Source organism: Myxocyprinus asiaticus, chromosome 8, assembly GCF_019703515.2.
Source record: "Myxocyprinus asiaticus isolate MX2 ecotype Aquarium Trade chromosome 8, UBuf_Myxa_2, whole genome shotgun sequence".
NCBI classification, from domain to species: domain Eukaryota; kingdom Metazoa; phylum Chordata; class Actinopteri; order Cypriniformes; family Catostomidae; genus Myxocyprinus; species Myxocyprinus asiaticus.
Window position 1 is genome coordinate 2,426,532 of NC_059351.1, and position 18,678 is coordinate 2,445,209.

At 34.9% G+C, this 18,678-nt stretch overlaps 1 protein-coding gene across 2 annotated transcripts in view; it reads left to right on the forward strand.

Moving 5' to 3' along the window:
• lrba (LPS responsive beige-like anchor protein) overlaps positions 1 to 18,678 on the forward strand; it is a 329,573-nt gene that overhangs the window by 69,781 nt on the left and 241,114 nt on the right. For both annotated transcript variants that reach the window (XM_051704960.1, XM_051704961.1), the window contains exons 18-22: positions 347 to 455; positions 1,051 to 1,132; positions 5,866 to 5,989; positions 6,100 to 6,292; positions 17,288 to 18,610. In XM_051704960.1, the coding sequence (XP_051560920.1) occupies positions 347 to 455; positions 1,051 to 1,132; positions 5,866 to 5,989; positions 6,100 to 6,292; positions 17,288 to 18,610 (1,831 nt within the window). The remainder of the gene's footprint in view (positions 1 to 346; positions 456 to 1,050; positions 1,133 to 5,865; positions 5,990 to 6,099; positions 6,293 to 17,287; positions 18,611 to 18,678) is intronic.

Below are 18,678 nucleotides of genomic sequence, written 5' to 3' on the forward strand. Positions count from 1 at the left end.
TTGATAACAAATTACACTCACTCAACTATTAATTCATGCAGCATGGGAATATTTATGCACAAATGCATTGAAAGTCTGTAATCGTGTGCGAGTATTTTTCCAAATGCTGTGTCTGTGGTCTTTTGATAGATAAAGCTCACTTTCTTTCACAATCCCATTTGCTTATGTACATTTCCTCCAAAAAGGAAATCTGAACACCAGTTTGTTTTAAAATGGATGCAGCTTCATTCCCTGACTGTGGAGATATTTTTCAGAAGTTCAGGGCTGCAGTTATGCCCTGTTGGGTTTTTGGCTGGATTGAAGCAGATCAGAGCATGGCTGATGTTTTGGATGTCATGTGTTGCAGGAGAAAGTCAGAGGTCATGCTGGGTTACGGCCTGTTCTCTCTGCTCACTGAAAGACTGATGCTCCACGCGAACCAGTTCACCATCACAACATACAACGTGCTCTTTGAGGTTAGTCTCAGTGCTCAGTATCTATTTTTAAGCACTCTCAATTTTATTTATCACAGTTTTATGCAAATGTCAACAATTGCAAACGTTCTTTTTTCGGAACCGTACCACGACAGTTATAGGACGTACTCATGTAGGGGAGACAGTCAAATCACAGCCAAGTCAAATCATGACTTGATTGACCCCCCCCCATCTCAATAATTTCCTGTCTACTCTCTATTGTCTGTCAATAAAAGTGCCAAAATTGCTCCCCAAAAATAAGTGTTTTCAAAATGTCTTTTATGTCCAGCTTAATCAACGCTGTTTCCATGTAGACTCTGCAATTCCCCTAAAACTAATTTACAGAAAGTGTTGAATTTCATCCAAATTAAATGGCTATATTTACATAGAAATATACCTGCTCTAATTCTAATATCTGGTACTTGAGGTATCTTTTATCGTCTTTCTGTAATGCATTTCTGTCATATTTACTTATGCATATTTTGAGTTATTTTGACCCTATATTTGCATGAACTCTGTTTTGGTTGTTTGATGAGGATAATTTAGGGCAGATTGGGTGATCAGGGAGTAACCAAGGCTCACATGTCATTCTCTCCAGATTCTTACGGAGCTGATCTGTACTCAGGTCATTCACAAACAGCACCCGGACCCCGACTCCTCTGTGAAGATTCAAAACCCACGTAAGTTTTTTTGACGCCATCATGCACACGTAATCCATTCAGACAGAAATGAAAAATTTAGCCAAAACACCACTGACTATAAAAGTGAGTCCCTGGTAAGTATTATTATTATTATTATTTATTTTGTACTTTACCTTAATTACATTTTGAGTTAATTTTTAGTGTTGATTAACATTAATAATAATGTTAAGTGAGCCTCATTTCTTATTTCTGTGCCTGCAACGGCACAAATCAAACAGCCATTGAGACATGTTTTTTTTTTTTTTTTGCATTTAATGGTGAAGAAAATGAATAACTCTTTTTGATAATTTATTTTGACAATTAAGCTCAATTACAATTATATTTTAAGTATAAAAATATTTCTAAATCACTAAATATATCTCTTTATATAGTCTTGGTCCATCTTACGTTTTCACCATTTTTTTTTTTTTTTTTGGAACCCAGCCAACCTCTATAGCTATTATATTATTATTATTATTATTATTATTATTATTATCATATTATATTATTATTATATTATGTTATATTATTATATTATTATTATTATTATATATTATTATTATTATTATTATATTATATTATATTATTATTATATTATTATTATTATTATTATATATTATATTATGTTATATTATATTATGTTATATTATTATTATTATATTATATTGTTATATTATTGTTATATTATATATTATGTTTTATTATTATTATTATTATTATATTGTATTATTTTTATATTGTATTATTATTATTATTATATTATATATTATTATATTATGTTATATTGTTATATTATTGTTATATTATATATTATGTTATAATATTATTATTATTATTATTATTATTATTATATTGTATTATTTTTATATATTATATATTATTATTATTATTATTATATTATATATTATATATTATTATTATATTATATATAATATAATATTATATTATTATATATTATTATTATTATTATATTATTATATATTATTATTATTATTATATTATTATTATTATTATTATTATATTATATTATCAGACACACTAAAAAGCATGCTATTTTAATTTGATCCATCTAACGAGTGTAAAGGCTTTAACGATCTAATAATGGTTTTCAGTAAATGAGTTATGTGATAAAATACATTGTATACATTGTGGTGAAGAATATGATTAACTCAGACAATTAAGCTCATTTAATATCACCATTATTCAGATTAAATACACATTAAAAAGTAATTAACTTCCCACTATAGCTTAAAAGTATAAGAACTATAGCTTAGTACTATAGCTATTTGCTGCATTGTTTTCATTCACAGCCCACCAGTTTCTGAATATTAGATGGCAGAATTATTCCTTATAACGCCTGTACTCTCGCAGATGCTTTTCTTTCCAGCCTCGATTTATGCTCAATTTTCCATGTGGCTCCTTTTAATCCAGTACAGGGTTAGACAGAAATCAGATGCTCTGTTTTGAATAGAAAAGTGAAACTTATATTGTATACCGATCTGTATCATAGTTTTACTTAATGAAGCTTAATTCTGAAATACTGCAACCAGCTGATTAGAGCTATATTTACATGGAGATGTGACCATGCACACAAACCACTTGCCAGTCAAAAGAATGAGAGTGATTTGCAGATCCTGGGTCAGTTCTAAAGCGTTCTTCTCTGTAAAACAGATGGAGATGGTAGACAACAGACTCTGATCCAGGGTCATGAGTTTTAAATGATCTGAGAGGGTGCACAGCATAGCTGTTTCATCTTACTTCTGTGTCTCCTTGATTTGATCTGTGCTGAAGCCTCTAAATGGCTCTGATTGCAGTCTTTAGGCATGTCAGACCCAATCAAATAAACCAAGCAAGTAAAAGTTTCTCTTAAATTAAACTCTGGGACAAACCAGGACCAAATGGTGATTAGAGAGTGAAAAAAAAACAGAGAAACACAGAGATACATGCAAAGGTAATTTTCTACTGGTAAGGTTCAGTGACTCTAATTTGAGTGAGTAAGGCGTAGAAACAACACAATTCTGCTGGAACGAGTGAGAGCATTGGTTACAGATGCTGTCGTGCTCTAAACTCTCTGTGATGGCTGAAACTTGAGATCCTCTTCTCAACTTAATGCATGCTGACATTGTCTAGATAATTCATCTAAACAACCAGTCTTTTCAGTTTAAGCTTATGCACCGTTCCAGGAAGCCACGACTTTGGCTGCAGAGGGTTTAGACAATACCAGCCTTATGATGTAGACTTACAGTATGAAGAGCATAAATATTGTAGTTTTTAATAGTTTCTATTTGTTAATACTAAACAACCCTATGCGGTCATGTTGGAGAAAGAATCGCCACTGGCTAGTCAATTTTTGTTTTTACTTGCCAGACTTTTGACGGCATGTAAGCGTAATGCAACTGAAAAAGATATTAAGCAAACCGAGAAAGGGGGCCTCTTCATATATATGACTTTATATTTCGTCTTATCATTTTAATCACATCAATATCAATTTATATGATGCCATGAGATTGCACTTTTAATAATGATACAAGCTGTTGTCACTGTTTGAAATTTCATACACATTTTTAACAAAACATTCACAAGGTTGGAACCTAATAATGAATATTAGGGCTGTCACGATTATGAAATTTGGCTGATGATTAATTGTCAAACAAATAATTGCGATTATGACAATGAATTGCCTGTTTAAGGGCTGTGACGTTAAATTGTGAATATGATTTCCTTTTCAGGCTTCAAAAATGTATGAATGGCAATCAATTCTAAAATATAAAAACATAAATCTTTAAAAAAAATTAAAATAATATTTTAAGTATCAAAATATTTCGAAATCACTAAATATATCTCTCTTTTTTGTCAGATACAGTCTTGGTCCATTTTACGTTTTCAAATTTTTTTTTGGAACCCAGCCAACCTCTGTAGCTATTATTATTATATTATGTTATATTATTATTATTACATTATTATAATATATTATTATTATTATTATATTATTATTATATTATATATTATATTATCATTGTATTTTATTATTATTATATTATTATTATATTATTATATTTTATATTATTATTATATTTTATTATTATTATATTATTATTATATTTTATTATAATAGTATTATTATTATATTTTATTATATTATTTTATTATTATTATATTATAATTTATTACTATTATAATATATTATTATTAGTATATTATTATATTATATTATATATTTTATTATTATATTATATTATAATTTATTATTATTATATTATTATTATTACATTATATTATAATATATTATTATTAGTATATTATTATATTATTATTATTATATTATATTATTATTATTTTATTATTATTATATTATTATATTATATTATATTATATATTATAATATTATTATAATTATATTTTATTATTATTATATTTTATTATTATTATATTATTATATTATATTATAATTATATATTATATTTTATTATTATTATTATTATTATATTATATTATATTATTATTATTATTATTATTATTTTATTTTATTTTATTTTATTTTACTTTCAGACACACTAAAAAGCATGCTATTTTAATTTGATCCATCTAACAATAGTGTAAAGCCTTTAAAGATCTAAAAATGGTTTTCAGTAAATGAGTTATGTGATAAAATACATTGTATAAATTTTTTTTTTTCCGTTTTCACACTATTCTGAAAATTCTGATGGAGTTGACAAAATTTTAGCAATGTGTTGCTACACTGGAGACATTTAGTTTTTTTCCTCAGTTGAAGCTGCGTCTATAACCTAAACTTAAATCCCAAACTTATTCCACAATTCTCAACAGAAATGATCACAAACGGGATCACAGAGTTGACATGTGGAAGCTGTGACCACAGAGACTTCAACATTGCTTATTTAAAATATGAAAAAATATTAAATTTACCAGACCACGTGTCCTACTGTTGCATCCACCATGAGCAGGAAGTGTGAAAGGGGTCCTCAGAGTTATAGCTGACCATGACATTGTCCGATTTATTGAGGATTATTAAGCAACGTGAGAGGACACGCACACAACTTTGATAGGCAGTTTTACATGGCAAATATCATTTAAAGTTTCCTTTATGTATAGTTTGATAGCTTACAGGTCCCTACCTTTCATTTGATATTTATATTTATGAATTTGTTGCATTTTTAAACACTTTTTTGGGCATTTTAACATTGTGACCTCTTGCTGGGGACAGGTTAAGTTACACTTGCTTCCAGTATAGAGCATGCATTTAAAATATATATATATATATATATATATATATATATATATATATATATATATATATAATTAAATTATTTAAAAGTATAAATAATAAATGCCCTGAGTATACACGTTTCCTTTAGATTGAACTTTTCCAGTATTTTTATTATTATTAATTTCTTGATTTTTAACATAAAGATGAGTTTATGTAGGACATGTTTTGTCCCTTATCTCAAGAATCAGTGATTTATGTTTTAAAGTTAGAACTGTACTGTATGTGTTATTGAGTTTTTTTCTATTAATTAGTTTACCAAGCAAATGTGATGATATTGTGTTATAATGCGTATTTAAGAACTAGTAAAGAAGGTAATCAAAGTTCATCTTTACCAGAACTCAATATAATAGTGAATATAGTAATGAAATAAAAGAATCTAGATAGTCAGATATGTTGTGAAATGTTATATTCATTTATGCTAAAGGTAGAAAATGTTCTGTCCCATCAGAGGTCTTAAAGGTGATTGCTGCTCTCCTGAAGAATACTCGTGTAGGACCAGAGAGCATGGAAGTGAGACGGATCTTTCTCTCGGACATGATCAAACTTTTCAACAACAGCCGAGAGAACCGCAGGTGAGGAGCGAAGAAGCCCTGACCTTCATCATGAGCAGTATTTGATCTGAAATGAGTACAGATCATATGCACAGATTATAAATGTTGTGTTGTTGTTGTTTTTTCTGTAGGAGTCTGTTGCAGTGCTCGGTGTGGCAGGAATGGATGCTGTCTCTGTGCTTTATAAACCCAAAGAACAGCGAGGAGCAGAAGATCACCGAGATGGTTTACGCCATCTTTCGCATCCTTCTCTATCACGCCATTAAGTACGAGTGGGGCGGCTGGCGCGTGTGGGTGGATACACTCTCCATCACACACTCCAAGGTCAGGACCCGAGCGCGCACACACACACACACACGCACACACACACACACGAATGAATATATGCAGTGCAGTTACTTGGTCACAAGTATTCACACAAATGCTGCTTTTTCATTCATTCTCTGCATTCATGCAGCACAGAATTGACATTTTTGCTTTGAAAACTATTTTCCAAATTCCCATTGTAATCAAAGAGACAATTTGTGGTATTTTACACCCATGTTGGACACCTTGTTTTCTTATGAACATACTGATAATTGCACAATCCTTCTACATACATTCTACATTTCATTCAGTCGTTGACATGAAATACTTTTGGAAAGCTGACATCCAGTGGTGAGATGTTACGCTCCATCTTAAACTTTAGAATTTGGCTAATTGTTATATACAGTAATTAATGTGCATACAGCGTTTAATACCTCATATTTATTAAGAGACTTTTATAAAGGTATTTGTCACACCAGGGGACCATTTAAAATGAGCTAGTGAAGGCAATACGAATTTTAAAAATGATCAACTTAAAATAAATGGTGACATTTTACAATAAGGTTGCATTTGTTAACATTAGTTTAATCATTAGTTAACATGAACTAACAATGAACAATACTGTTACAGCATTTATTAATCTTAGTTAATGTTAATTAAAACATATATTAATACATTTGTATGCATTTGACGCTGACTATCACCCCTGGAGTCAAGAGTTTGAATCCAGGGCATGCTGAGTGACTCCAGCCAGGTCTCCTAAGCAACCAAATTGGCCCGGTTGCTAGGGAGGGTAGAGTCACATGGAGTAACCTCCTTGTGGTTGCTATAATGTGTGGTTCTCGGTCTCGGTGGGGCGCGTGGTGTGTTGTGCGTGGATGCTGCGGAGAATAGCATGAAGCCTCCACATGCGCTACGTCTCCACGGTAACGTGCTCAAAATGCCACGTGATAAGATGCACGGATTGACGGTCTCAGACACGGAGGCAACTGAGATTTGTCCTCCGCCACCACGAGGACTTTGAGCGCATTGGGAATTGGGCATTACAAATTGGGGAGAAAAAGGGGAGAAAATCCCCTATTGTTAATTGTTAGTTCATGTTAACTAATGTTGTTAACAAATGGAATATTAGTAAATAAACATGGCCACATTCCCTAAGATATACACTTTCCTTTTTAACCTAAAATCTTGATGTTAATTAAAACAAAACTATTTGTGATACTAGTGAGGCTACAGTTTTCTACTTTTATATCAAACAAACCTCTTTAAATGCCAACGTGTATACAGTATATGCAACATATTTAACAAATCCAAACCATTGCTTTGGAAATCAGATTTGATTTTCAAAAATAAATAAATAAAAAAAACAATACAATAAACCAAACTATTTTAGTTCATTAAAATAAACAGTTGTAAAGTTAACTGTAATGAAGATCCTTATGATTCTAAATATATTTCTTCACAACTACCCATGTGTTTCTGTGTATATTTACAGTATCCTTATCATTCTGCTGCTTTTCCATCTCTTGTGTCTCGTTTTATAATTTAAGCCCTGTGCACAAAGACCTCTCTGTCTCTTCCATTCTCCAGCACCGGCTGTAAACGTCTCTCTTCCCCTCCTGCTCTCCGACTCTCTGCATTAGCAATAATCCACTGGCTTCTGCCCACAGAAACTGTTATTACACTGTATAATCAACCAGAATTCTCAGTTCTCAGATTAGAATCTGTATTTCCCTCCACTGCCAAACCCTCTGTTCAAACTTTAAATTAAAGATTGAATTGCCTCCTTAATGTTTTGGAGAACTCTTGGAGCTTCCAGTTTCTGAAATGTCGATTTTAAGATGCTCTGTTGATATTGTAATATGGACACGGTTCCAAGTGTAGTGAAGTCATTTGGTGTGAGACTGCAGGTTTGGGGTACTACCTCATTTAGACACAGTGGCTGTGCACTTGTCTGTGGCCACTTGGGGGTGCAGCTGTGCTACACAGCGAGAAGTGCAGGAATGAGTACTGTAGTGCTTGCTGGGTGCTTATTTATCAGCCAATGCAGCTTTATTACAGCATCATTTTAACTTCAAGAACAGAGGAGAAATTCTCATTATTGAAGATTAAGACAGAGCGTAAAATAGAATTAACCCATATGTATTTACACACATTAAACAAACAAACAAACAAAAAATATTCTGTTCTGTATTTAGGGTTTGAATTTTACTGATCATAAATGTAAATATGCTGTGTTGTAAATAGTCTTACATTGCTCATTGTATATACTGTGTACATATATATATATATAGATACAGTATATATATATATATATATATATATATATATATATATATATATATATATATATATATATATGTACTGTATCTATATCTATCTATATATATATATATATTGTATATGTACTGTATATGTACTCTCTCTCTCTATATATATGTACTGTATCTATATCTATATATATATATACTGTATATGTATATATTTATATATACTGTATCTATATATATATATGTACTGTATCTATATCTATATATATATATACTGTATATGTATATATTTATATATACTGTATCTATATATATATATATATATAGATATAGATACAGTACATATATCTATATATATATATATATATATATATATATATATATATATATATATATATAGATATATGTACTGAACTTCAAGAACAGAGGAGAAATTCTCATTATTGAAGATTAAGACAGAGCATAACATAGTTAACCCATATGTATGTACACACATTAAACAAACAAACAAGCAAAAAATATTCTGTTCGGTATTTAGGGTTTAAGTTTTACTGATCATAAATGTAAATATGCTGTGTTGTAAATAGTCTTACATTGCTCGTATATACTGTGTACATATATATATATATATGTATTGTATCTATCTATCTATCTATCTATATATATATATATATATATATATATATATATATATATATATATATATATATAAACGCATACAAATTCTAATGATATTAGGTGTAGAAATACTTAAAAAAAAAAGATGATTATTGTTCTTGATCTCATAATTAAAACCCTGCGATTCTAGTTTCAATAACTGTGCAACATAAAATAAAATGCTAGATTCTCATCCATTAGAGGCTCATTCATGGGCATCATTGAACTGTTACAGCATTACAATGTTCTCTGCTTTCAGCTTTTTCATATAGAGACATTTTGCATGAGTCTGCTTGCATTCCTAAAGTAGTTCACTGCTGTGTCAAGTGCACACAAATTGATCATCCTACGGATCAAGCCTGTAATTGCTTTTATGCACTATGATTGCACAAGATTAATGCAGGTAAGGTGCTGTTCTGTTTATAGCGTCTCTGATCTAAAAGCAGTACTTTTTCAGAAAAGGGGGGCCGTGTGCATGAACTAGAAAGGTGCAACACCGCAGAGCTAGAGAGATACATGCATCTGCTGAGGAAAAAAAAACCTAAAGAAACTCAATTGCAATTTTATTGTCCGGGGTGATAGATTTCCTGCCAACTCTGGAGTAGGAGAGCTGTTTGTCACTGTAGCTCTCCCTTTCACAGCTGCAGGGGCTGGCTTGACTGTGCGTGCGTGTGTGCGTGCGTGTGTGCGTGCGTGTGTGCGTGCGTGTGTGCATGTGTGTGTGTGTGTGAGAGAGAGAGACATTGTGTGTGAAGCAGAGAGAGTGTGTGATTGCATCTTAGAGATGTAAATGTGAACGCGTGTACTGTATGTGTTTTGGGTGTTTTGGGAACGCCTTAATAAATGCATTTTTAATAAATAAATGCATTTCGACAAATAAATGCATGTTCTGTATGGTGTCTGTGATTCAGTATGAATTCCTTTTTTCCAGCTCACTGTACAATAGCCTTAGACTATCGATGTTGTGTAAATGTAAGATTCATTTAGACTCATGTTATCGAATATCTCATAATATACACCGATCAGCCACAACATTAAAACCATCTGCCTAATATTGTGTAGATCCCCCTCGTGCGTCCAAAACAGCGCCAACCTGCATCTCAGGATAGCATTCAGAGATGATATTCTTCTCTCCACAATTGTACACACATTACATAATCTCAGAATCTCAGAATACTATTCTGAGATGCAGGTTGGCACTGTTTTGGCAGCACGAGGTGGACCTACACAATATTAGGCAGGTGGTTTTAATGTTGTGGCTGATCGGTGTATACACATCTTGATGTGTTAGTGTTTTTAAAGTTTTTATGCATATTTTAAGATAGCATGTTCATGTACTATTTAGGGCTGTATTTAGTACTGTATGACTGTCAATCATTGCAAATAATAATCAAATTAATTGCATTATATTCTGATGAATTAATTGAATAAATCACATATTATCACATATATCAATATTTGCTGACAAAAGCCCCCAAAGTAAGAAAATTCACTGATTATGAGATTATTTCAGACTAGTAAAACTTGGTGTAGACGTTACAGAAAGTGGGTTTAGAAGGTAATTGTTCGTTTTATTTCCATATCATTGAACATGATCAGTATCACCAGCAACAGTCCACAGCAATTCATTTTGCAATTAAGTTTGTCCGATTTAGATTTAACCTTAAAAAACTTTTTTGCATCCTGGGTGATACAAACATTTAAGAGGCTGGGGAGAGGACTAATGAGTGCTTTTTGTGAGAAATATTAAAAAGGGGGTCCCTGCAAATACTGAGGACATGTGACTCTGTATATAAAGTCTGGCATCAACTCACAATCTTTATCTGAATCTAAAAAGGCAGCATTTTTGGAGAACGCAGCTGACCTCGAGGCAAAAGCTTCTATCTTTTCGATGTTATTTTCATGATTTCTACAAGCTATAACATTTAAAATAAAATGTTATATATGTTATAGCAATGAATTAATTTTCAGATGTAGCTGTATATGCCTGCCCTTTTTAGGGTTAAGGGCCGTTCTAACAGGACGTTTTCTGTCCATGATATTTTTGTGTAGCATCTCACTGTTTTTTAGTGTCTTCGCACCATGAGAGCTGTGTTTTTAAGACGTGATTAAGTTAAAAGGGTAACACTTTACAATGAGATTATAATTGTTAGCATTAGTTAACTACATTATTTAACTAACCATGAATAATATGTAATTTACTTCTTATGGAGAATGACCAAGGTCTTCATAAAATAAACTCTTAAGTGTGTTTTTCAGAATTGGATCTGGTGCTTGATTGTGTATAAGGTGTGTGTGTGTAGTTGTATGAAGAAGATGAAGTCTCCTCTCCAGTCAGCTCAGTGTAGGCAGACAGATGTTTCTGCAGATGGGCCTGCTGACACCACAGCTTACCCAAGGTGCCCCTGTCCCAGCACTGCACATAAATGAGATGCAGCTCCACACAGCAACTTCAGAGACACATTCCTACTGGAATTGATCACCTTGTGAATGACTTGGTGCCCTTCATGCTTTCATAGTCAGCACTATTGAGTTCCACTGTAAGGAGCATCTTAATGGGTGAAGGGGTTGCTGTAATGGTCCTGAGAAAGCGGCTACTCCCCTGGAGTCTTTAGTTTAATCCTAGAGTGCCCTATGGAGAGATCTGTGACCTCCTCTGGGACGTCACACTATGCTTTCGAGTTCTCCAAGGGCTTTTGGAGGAAAGTCATTGGTTTGTTTACTAGAGTTAAAAAGAAGGACTTTTTTAAAGTACAGTCCATTATTTCAGCGTCTTAAGTGCTTGTTGAAGTGATAAGCCAGAGAATCTGTGTTACAGCCATTTTAACGCAGGTAAGTGGTGTTCTTAGGCATTGCAGGAAGCAGAGTGACTAAAACCACCTTAACTGCGGTAAAATCACTGTAAAGTTCGATCTCGAGTTAAGGGGAGACATTTCTATTGAATTGTATGGTGTAAGATGAAACACGCTCCAATTGAACGAAACAGTCTGTTGCTTTTTTTTACTTATAGAGGGTCTAAAGAATATTGTTTGATACCGAGTTTATTTCCTATAATCTCTTTGTGTCTTCTGTGGAATGCAAAAGATTATATTAGGCAGAATGTTAGCTTCAGTCAACATTCACTTTCATGGCATCATTTTTTTTTTACATACAACAATAGTGAATAGTGACTGAGGCTGTCATTCTGCCTAATATCTCCTTTAGTGTCCTACGAATAAAAGAAAGGCATACGGGCTTGTCAGCAGCAATAATATGGATTTAGAAGACAATTGGATCCAGTATTGCTTGTAAAGATAGAGATACACTGTTGCAGCCAGTTTGTATTGAATAAACTCGTAGATAGGCACACAAACGAGCTGAAAGCTTTAAAACATAGATATAATTGACTGTTTTAAGACACTGGCATTGATGAACCATTCACTTTAAATTACATGTACCTTGCCAGCTTAACATGCCATCACAAAGCAAGTTTGATGCAAATTTTGTCACATGCTGTTTGATGGTACTAAATTCTGATGCATTCTGTTGCCAAATATATCTATACAACTGAACTGTGTAATTGACCACTGTCTCAGGCAACCAATTTTTTACATAGCTGTGCTAGTTTAATGTCAGGGCCATAGTGTTCTTTGAAGACCATATTTAGTGCAGTTCTTTACTTTAATAATAGTATTAATTAGTTTTCATGTCAACCCGTATATATATATAGGTGCATCTCAATAAATTAGAATGTCGTGGAAAAGTTCATTTATTTCAGTAATTCAACTCAAATTGTGAAACTCGTGTATTAAATAAATTCAATGCACACAGACTGAAGTAGTTTAAGTCTTTGGTTCTTTTAATTGTGATGATTTTGGCTCACATTTAACAAAAACCCACCAATTCACTATCTCAAAAAATTAGAATATGGTGACATGCCAATCAGCTAATCAACTCAAAACACCTGCAAAGGTTTCCTGAGCCTTCAAAATGGTCTCTCAGTTTGGTTCACTAGGCTACACAATCATGGGGAAGACTGCTGATCTGACAGTTGTCCAGAAGACAATCACTGACACCCTTCACAAGGAGGGTAAGCCACAAACATTCATTGCCAAAGAAGCTGGCTGTTCACAGAGTGCTGTATCCAAGCATGTAAACAGAAAGTTGAGTGGAAGGAAAAAGTGTGGAAGAAAAAGATGCACAACCAACCGAGAGAACCGCAGCCGTATGAGGATTGTCAAGCAAAATCGATTCAAGAATTTGGGTGAACTTCACAAGGAATGGACTGAGGCTGGGGTCAAGGCATCAAGAGCCACCACACACAGACGTGTCAAGGAATTTGGCTACAGTTGTCGTATTCCTCTTGTTAAGCCACTCCTGAACCACAGACAACATCAGAGGCGTCTTACCTGGGCTGAGGAGAAGAAAAACTGGACTGTTGCCCAGTGGTCCAAAGTCCTCTTTTCAGATGAGAGCAAGTTTTGTATTTCATTTGGAAACCAAGGTCCTAGAGTCTGGAGGAAGGGTGGAGAAGCTCATAGCCCAAGTTGCTTGAAGCCAGTGTTAAGTTTCCACAGTCTGTGATGATTTGGGGTGCAATGTCATCTGCTGGTGTTGGTCCATTGTGTTTTTGAAAACCAAAGTCACTGCACCCGTTTACCAAGAAATTTTGGAGCACTTCATGCTTCCTTCTGCTGACCAGCTTTTTAAAGATGCTGATTTCATTTTCCAGCAGGATTTGGCACCTGCTCACACTGCCAAAAGCACCAAAAGTTGGTTAAATGACCATGGTGTTGGTGTGCTTGACTGGCCAGCAAACTCACCAGACCTGAACCCCATAGAGAATCTATGGGGTACTGTCAAGAGGAAAATGAGAAACAAGAGACCAAAAAATGCAGATGAGCTGAAGGCCACTGTCAAAGAAACCTGGGCTTCCATACCACCTCAGCAGTGCCACAAACTGATCACCTCCATGCCACGCTGAATTGAGGCAGTAATTAAAGCAAAAGGAGCCCCTACCAAGTATTGAGTACATATACAGTAAATGAACATACTTTCCAGAAGGCCAACAATTCACTAAAAATGTTTTTTTTATTGGTCTTATGATGTATTCTAATTTTTTGAGATAGTGAATTGGTGGGTTTTTGTTAAATGTGAGCAAAATCATCACAATTAAAAGAACCAAAGACTTAAACTACTTCAGTCTGTGTGCACTGAATTTATTTAATACACGAGTTTCACAATTTGAGTTGAATTACTGAAATAAATGAACTTTTCCACGACATTCTAATTTATTGAGATGCACCTGTATATATATATTGTGCCACTGTTCCTCAGGTTTTGCTTTGCTTGCCTGGAAGCGGTTCCAAAATGTAATACAAGTGCACAACGTTGTTTTCATCAAGCGAGAGTCGTTCTGCTTGTCTGTCTCTCTTGAGCTCTTCTTCTGTTTATGTATATTCCACACTCATCCAGACGGCTGAGAGTGTATGGCAGGAAAAATTGGACAGAAGAGAAGGGATTCAGTCTGCTGACCACATTGATTTTTAGGGGGATGGTATTGCATTTAGCTAATCCAATTAGAGCATTCTCAAGGTCCCTATTTCCCCTTTGTTTTGCAGTTACTGACTATATATTGATCTAAATATGGCTACCTACTGTGAGTCTGTGGCCGACTGCTCCCTGCTGATCTAAGATCGGTGATTTAAACACATTTCGGTCTGCTGCTGAGCTTGCAGTCTGATTGCTTCTGTTGATGCAGGATCCTCAGTCTGATGCTGAATAAATACTCTACCTTAGCTTGAATTGTGCAATTGCAACATCCTGTGTGTAATGGTTACTCTATTTATAGTAATACAATGTTAAGTGCTTTCCTTATGTAAATTATTGATGTCTTCCTTACAGGTCTCTGTAAAAGTTGATTTGGCAACCAGACATCCTGTTGATAAAAACGTGGCTGCCCCATTATGAAACCTTCATTGTTTTTCCTTACCCCACATCTAGAGAGTTGACTGGAATTACAATTGATCAGATTAAAACTGATGTTTAGCCCACCCGGTAATATACAGACTACATTTTAAAACCGCATTTCTACAGTTAGCCCGTTTCCCAGAGTAACTCTATATCCACAACACGCAAAGGGCTCACATGTACTGTATGCTGGTTATAGTAATTAATGCTTTTCACATGACATAATACTTTATTGGTACGCATTATGGAGAGCTGCCAGGCAATGAGGTGCTTTTAGAGTACATATGAGGATTTTTTTTCCCTCTAACGGTATATGGTATACTTACTGATTCTTTAAGATAATACCTAACAAGATAATGTGGGGCCTCATGTGCTCTGAGCAGTTCTTTAAACTGTTAGTGGTTTACTAGAGTTCTTTCATTTTTCACAAATCCTCCTATGCTTTGCAGCCATTTATTTCATGTGTACCCTCTCTCTAATTGTTTTTGAGTGGCTTTATACATATGGTGCCCTACAGTACCTTGATTTTGTATCCAACTTGGAAGGCTGCTGCAGAGTTGTTCTAAAGATAAAGAGTGTGGATTCAATAGCTAAATGTTAAATGTCAAATTAAGCCCAAACTAATGGGCATGTGGTTTCAAAGAAGAGAGTCAGGAGAGGGAGAGAACTAGCCTTGCATTTCAAAGCTGTCCGTTTAGAGAAAACAGCCATGGATTACCAATCAGACCACATGGAAGATTAATGGCCAGGCTTGTAGCAGGCTAATTTAGAACAATAACGGCTAATTATTTACTTATAATAAGGGGTTCTTGCCTAAATACATATGCATTGGTGTGGAAGCTGCAAGTGTTGTTTCTCATTCCCTCAGTGGTGTGTTTGACTTTCTGTCTGTTGTGTTGCTTTGATAAATTGAGGTAGGTTGTGGCGTGTTCAAACTGCAGTATCTGCAGATGCTGTGCACTGTGTGCTCCTAATTGCAGTCTTGAACACAAGCAGCCATTTCCCTTTTCACTTCAGTCTGTCATTGCCATGTTAGTCAGGTAATATGATGCAAATCAAAAGTTGTTGTTGTTTTAATCGATATGAAGAAACTTCAAAACCCTCATGTCGTTTCAAACCTGTTTGAATTTTCTTTCTTCTGCAGAACACTAAAGAAGAATTTTGAAGGATATCGTGTTCGCTGATTTAATGGCAGCTAATAGAGACTCACTTTAAAGCTTAAAAAAAGACCCAAAAGTGTCATAAAAGTAGTCATTGTGGCTCGTGCATCTTGTTCCAAGTTTTCTGAAGGCAAAAGTGTAGCTAAGAGAGAATCTTAACTTTCACCATAGCTCTATTTTGCCTGTTCATGAGTGCTTGAGAAAAGCTCGTTCACAATGGCTCACGAATATTTCTCGCATAAGAAATAACAGTGCAAGTTCTTGCATGAGCAATGCAAGTTTCGCGTGAACACGTAGCCATTTTGAACACCGATCCATTGCGCATATCACATCAGTGCTCTCATGTGGAATTTTACAGAGATCTTAAGTCTTCCAAACCCTAGTGAGCTGCCTGTAAAGGCCGAATTTTCAGGCATCATAGGTGCACTTCCAAAGTGAAAGTTGTTCCAAAAGTTAGATAGCATAACTATGTTGCCGTCTAAGATACCTTTTTTGGCCAAATTTGTGGAGAGAATGAAATGTCACACAATTAAATTAACTCGGTACTGAAAAGTATTGGTAAATGTTGCTAAATAAGTAGACTTTCACCAAATAATTGTGTTTGGTCATTTTAGGGTAATTGTGTGGTAATAATTATGTTTTGGGTAATTTTATGCTTTTTAGAGTACCGCAGTGTTACCTTAGCATCATATTGCAATCTCTATAAAAAAAACAATTGTGGGTCGAGTCTCCTGTGCATTTCGCGTGAAGTTGTTGCCTAGGTAGAGCATCCCAAATTGATCATGAGGTTCAGTTTCATGCCTTTTCATGTTAGGATGCTGCCTTAGAAGGCAGTTGGCTATGGAGGCGTTAGATAACAAGGCAGCTCACTATGTTTTGGGACAGAGCCAATGTCTGATTTGTTTGGCTTGTTTTGATTTTGTGCTATTCAGTACAATGAATATTTCTCCATATTGTCTTACTGCCTGTTTCTTCAGGTCACCTTTGAGCAACACAAAGAAAATCTGGCCCAAATGTTCCATGAGTACCAGCGTATGGGTTCTGAGGGAGGGTCTGAAACCAGAATCAGATCAATCTCTGGAGTAAGCCGGGATTCTGAGCTCCTTGCTGATGCCAGTGGTGAGCTGCAGACAGAAGAGACAGCTCCATCTACTGTAATTGAGCTACACGTGGAGGAGCAGGTTGCCGATCAGCTTGGAGACAGTGAGGAGAGCAGGACCCAAGTCACTGTCACAGTGTCCAACATACTGGCCAGAGAAGAGAAAGAAAGAATCACAGACAGAGCTGCAGCTTCACTAGAGCCACAAGAAGGGGTTGAAGGTGAAGAGGACACAACAAAAGAACCAGGAAAGGATAATGAAATGAGAAATGTTGAAGATAATCTTAAAATGGATGCTAAAATCAGTGAAGAACATGAAACGATTGGGGTTGAGACTGGCATGATGAAGGCTGAAAGGGATTATGGAAAGGACGTAGGGGAGGTTAAAGAGAAAAATGATGGAGCGGATCTACAGACATATGTAACAGATGATGCAATGGACACCAAAGTAGAAACTGAAGCTGTGAGGATTTCAGAGGAAACAGATGGTAAAACGAGTGATACTGAAACTGAACAAAATAGTCAAGTAGAAGATAAGGAGAAAGAGGCTCTTAGCTCTGCCACTGAAGTTTCTTCTCCAGAAGCTACAAAGGAGACTGAGATAGATGAAACCAATGAAGCTTCTGAGATTTCGGCCCAACAGGAAAACATCACGGTTGAAGCCTCTGTCACAAATGAAGAACACACTGTGAAGGTCTGTGATGACAGCTTGGAGGAGTCTTCTGCTGTTTCAACTTCAGCTAGAGATGGTGAGAAGGATAACGGTAGTGCTGAAAATGAAATCGAAGGAAAGAAGAAAGAGATTACGCCAGAAACCAATCAAGAGGAGATGACACTGGAAAAAGACACAAGAATAGAGAAGGACCTCTCTATGGCAGAGGAAAGCAATGATGCGTCAGCCCCCATGGTGGAGGTAGATTTGAACACAGAGGGTCAGATTGCAGAGCCAGGAGCCACAGTGAGTCAGCCTAGTGAGGCAGAAAAGACAGGGGAAGCCACGGTACGTCCTACAGAGGCGGCAGAGGTTAGCCCCAGCGTTGAGGCTATCTCACAGAATGCAGGGACCAACCAAGACACTCTGAAGGCAACAGGGACTGAGAGCTCAGCAATTAAAACCAAAGAGATTAAAATTGCTAGACTGGATGTGTCAAGTGTAGCCTCGGATACAGAGAGATTGGAGCTGAAGGAGACATCAACAACAGTATGTCATGTTTTAGACTTTACCTTGCATATTAGAACTGCAACACTGATTATGACTCATGTTGAATT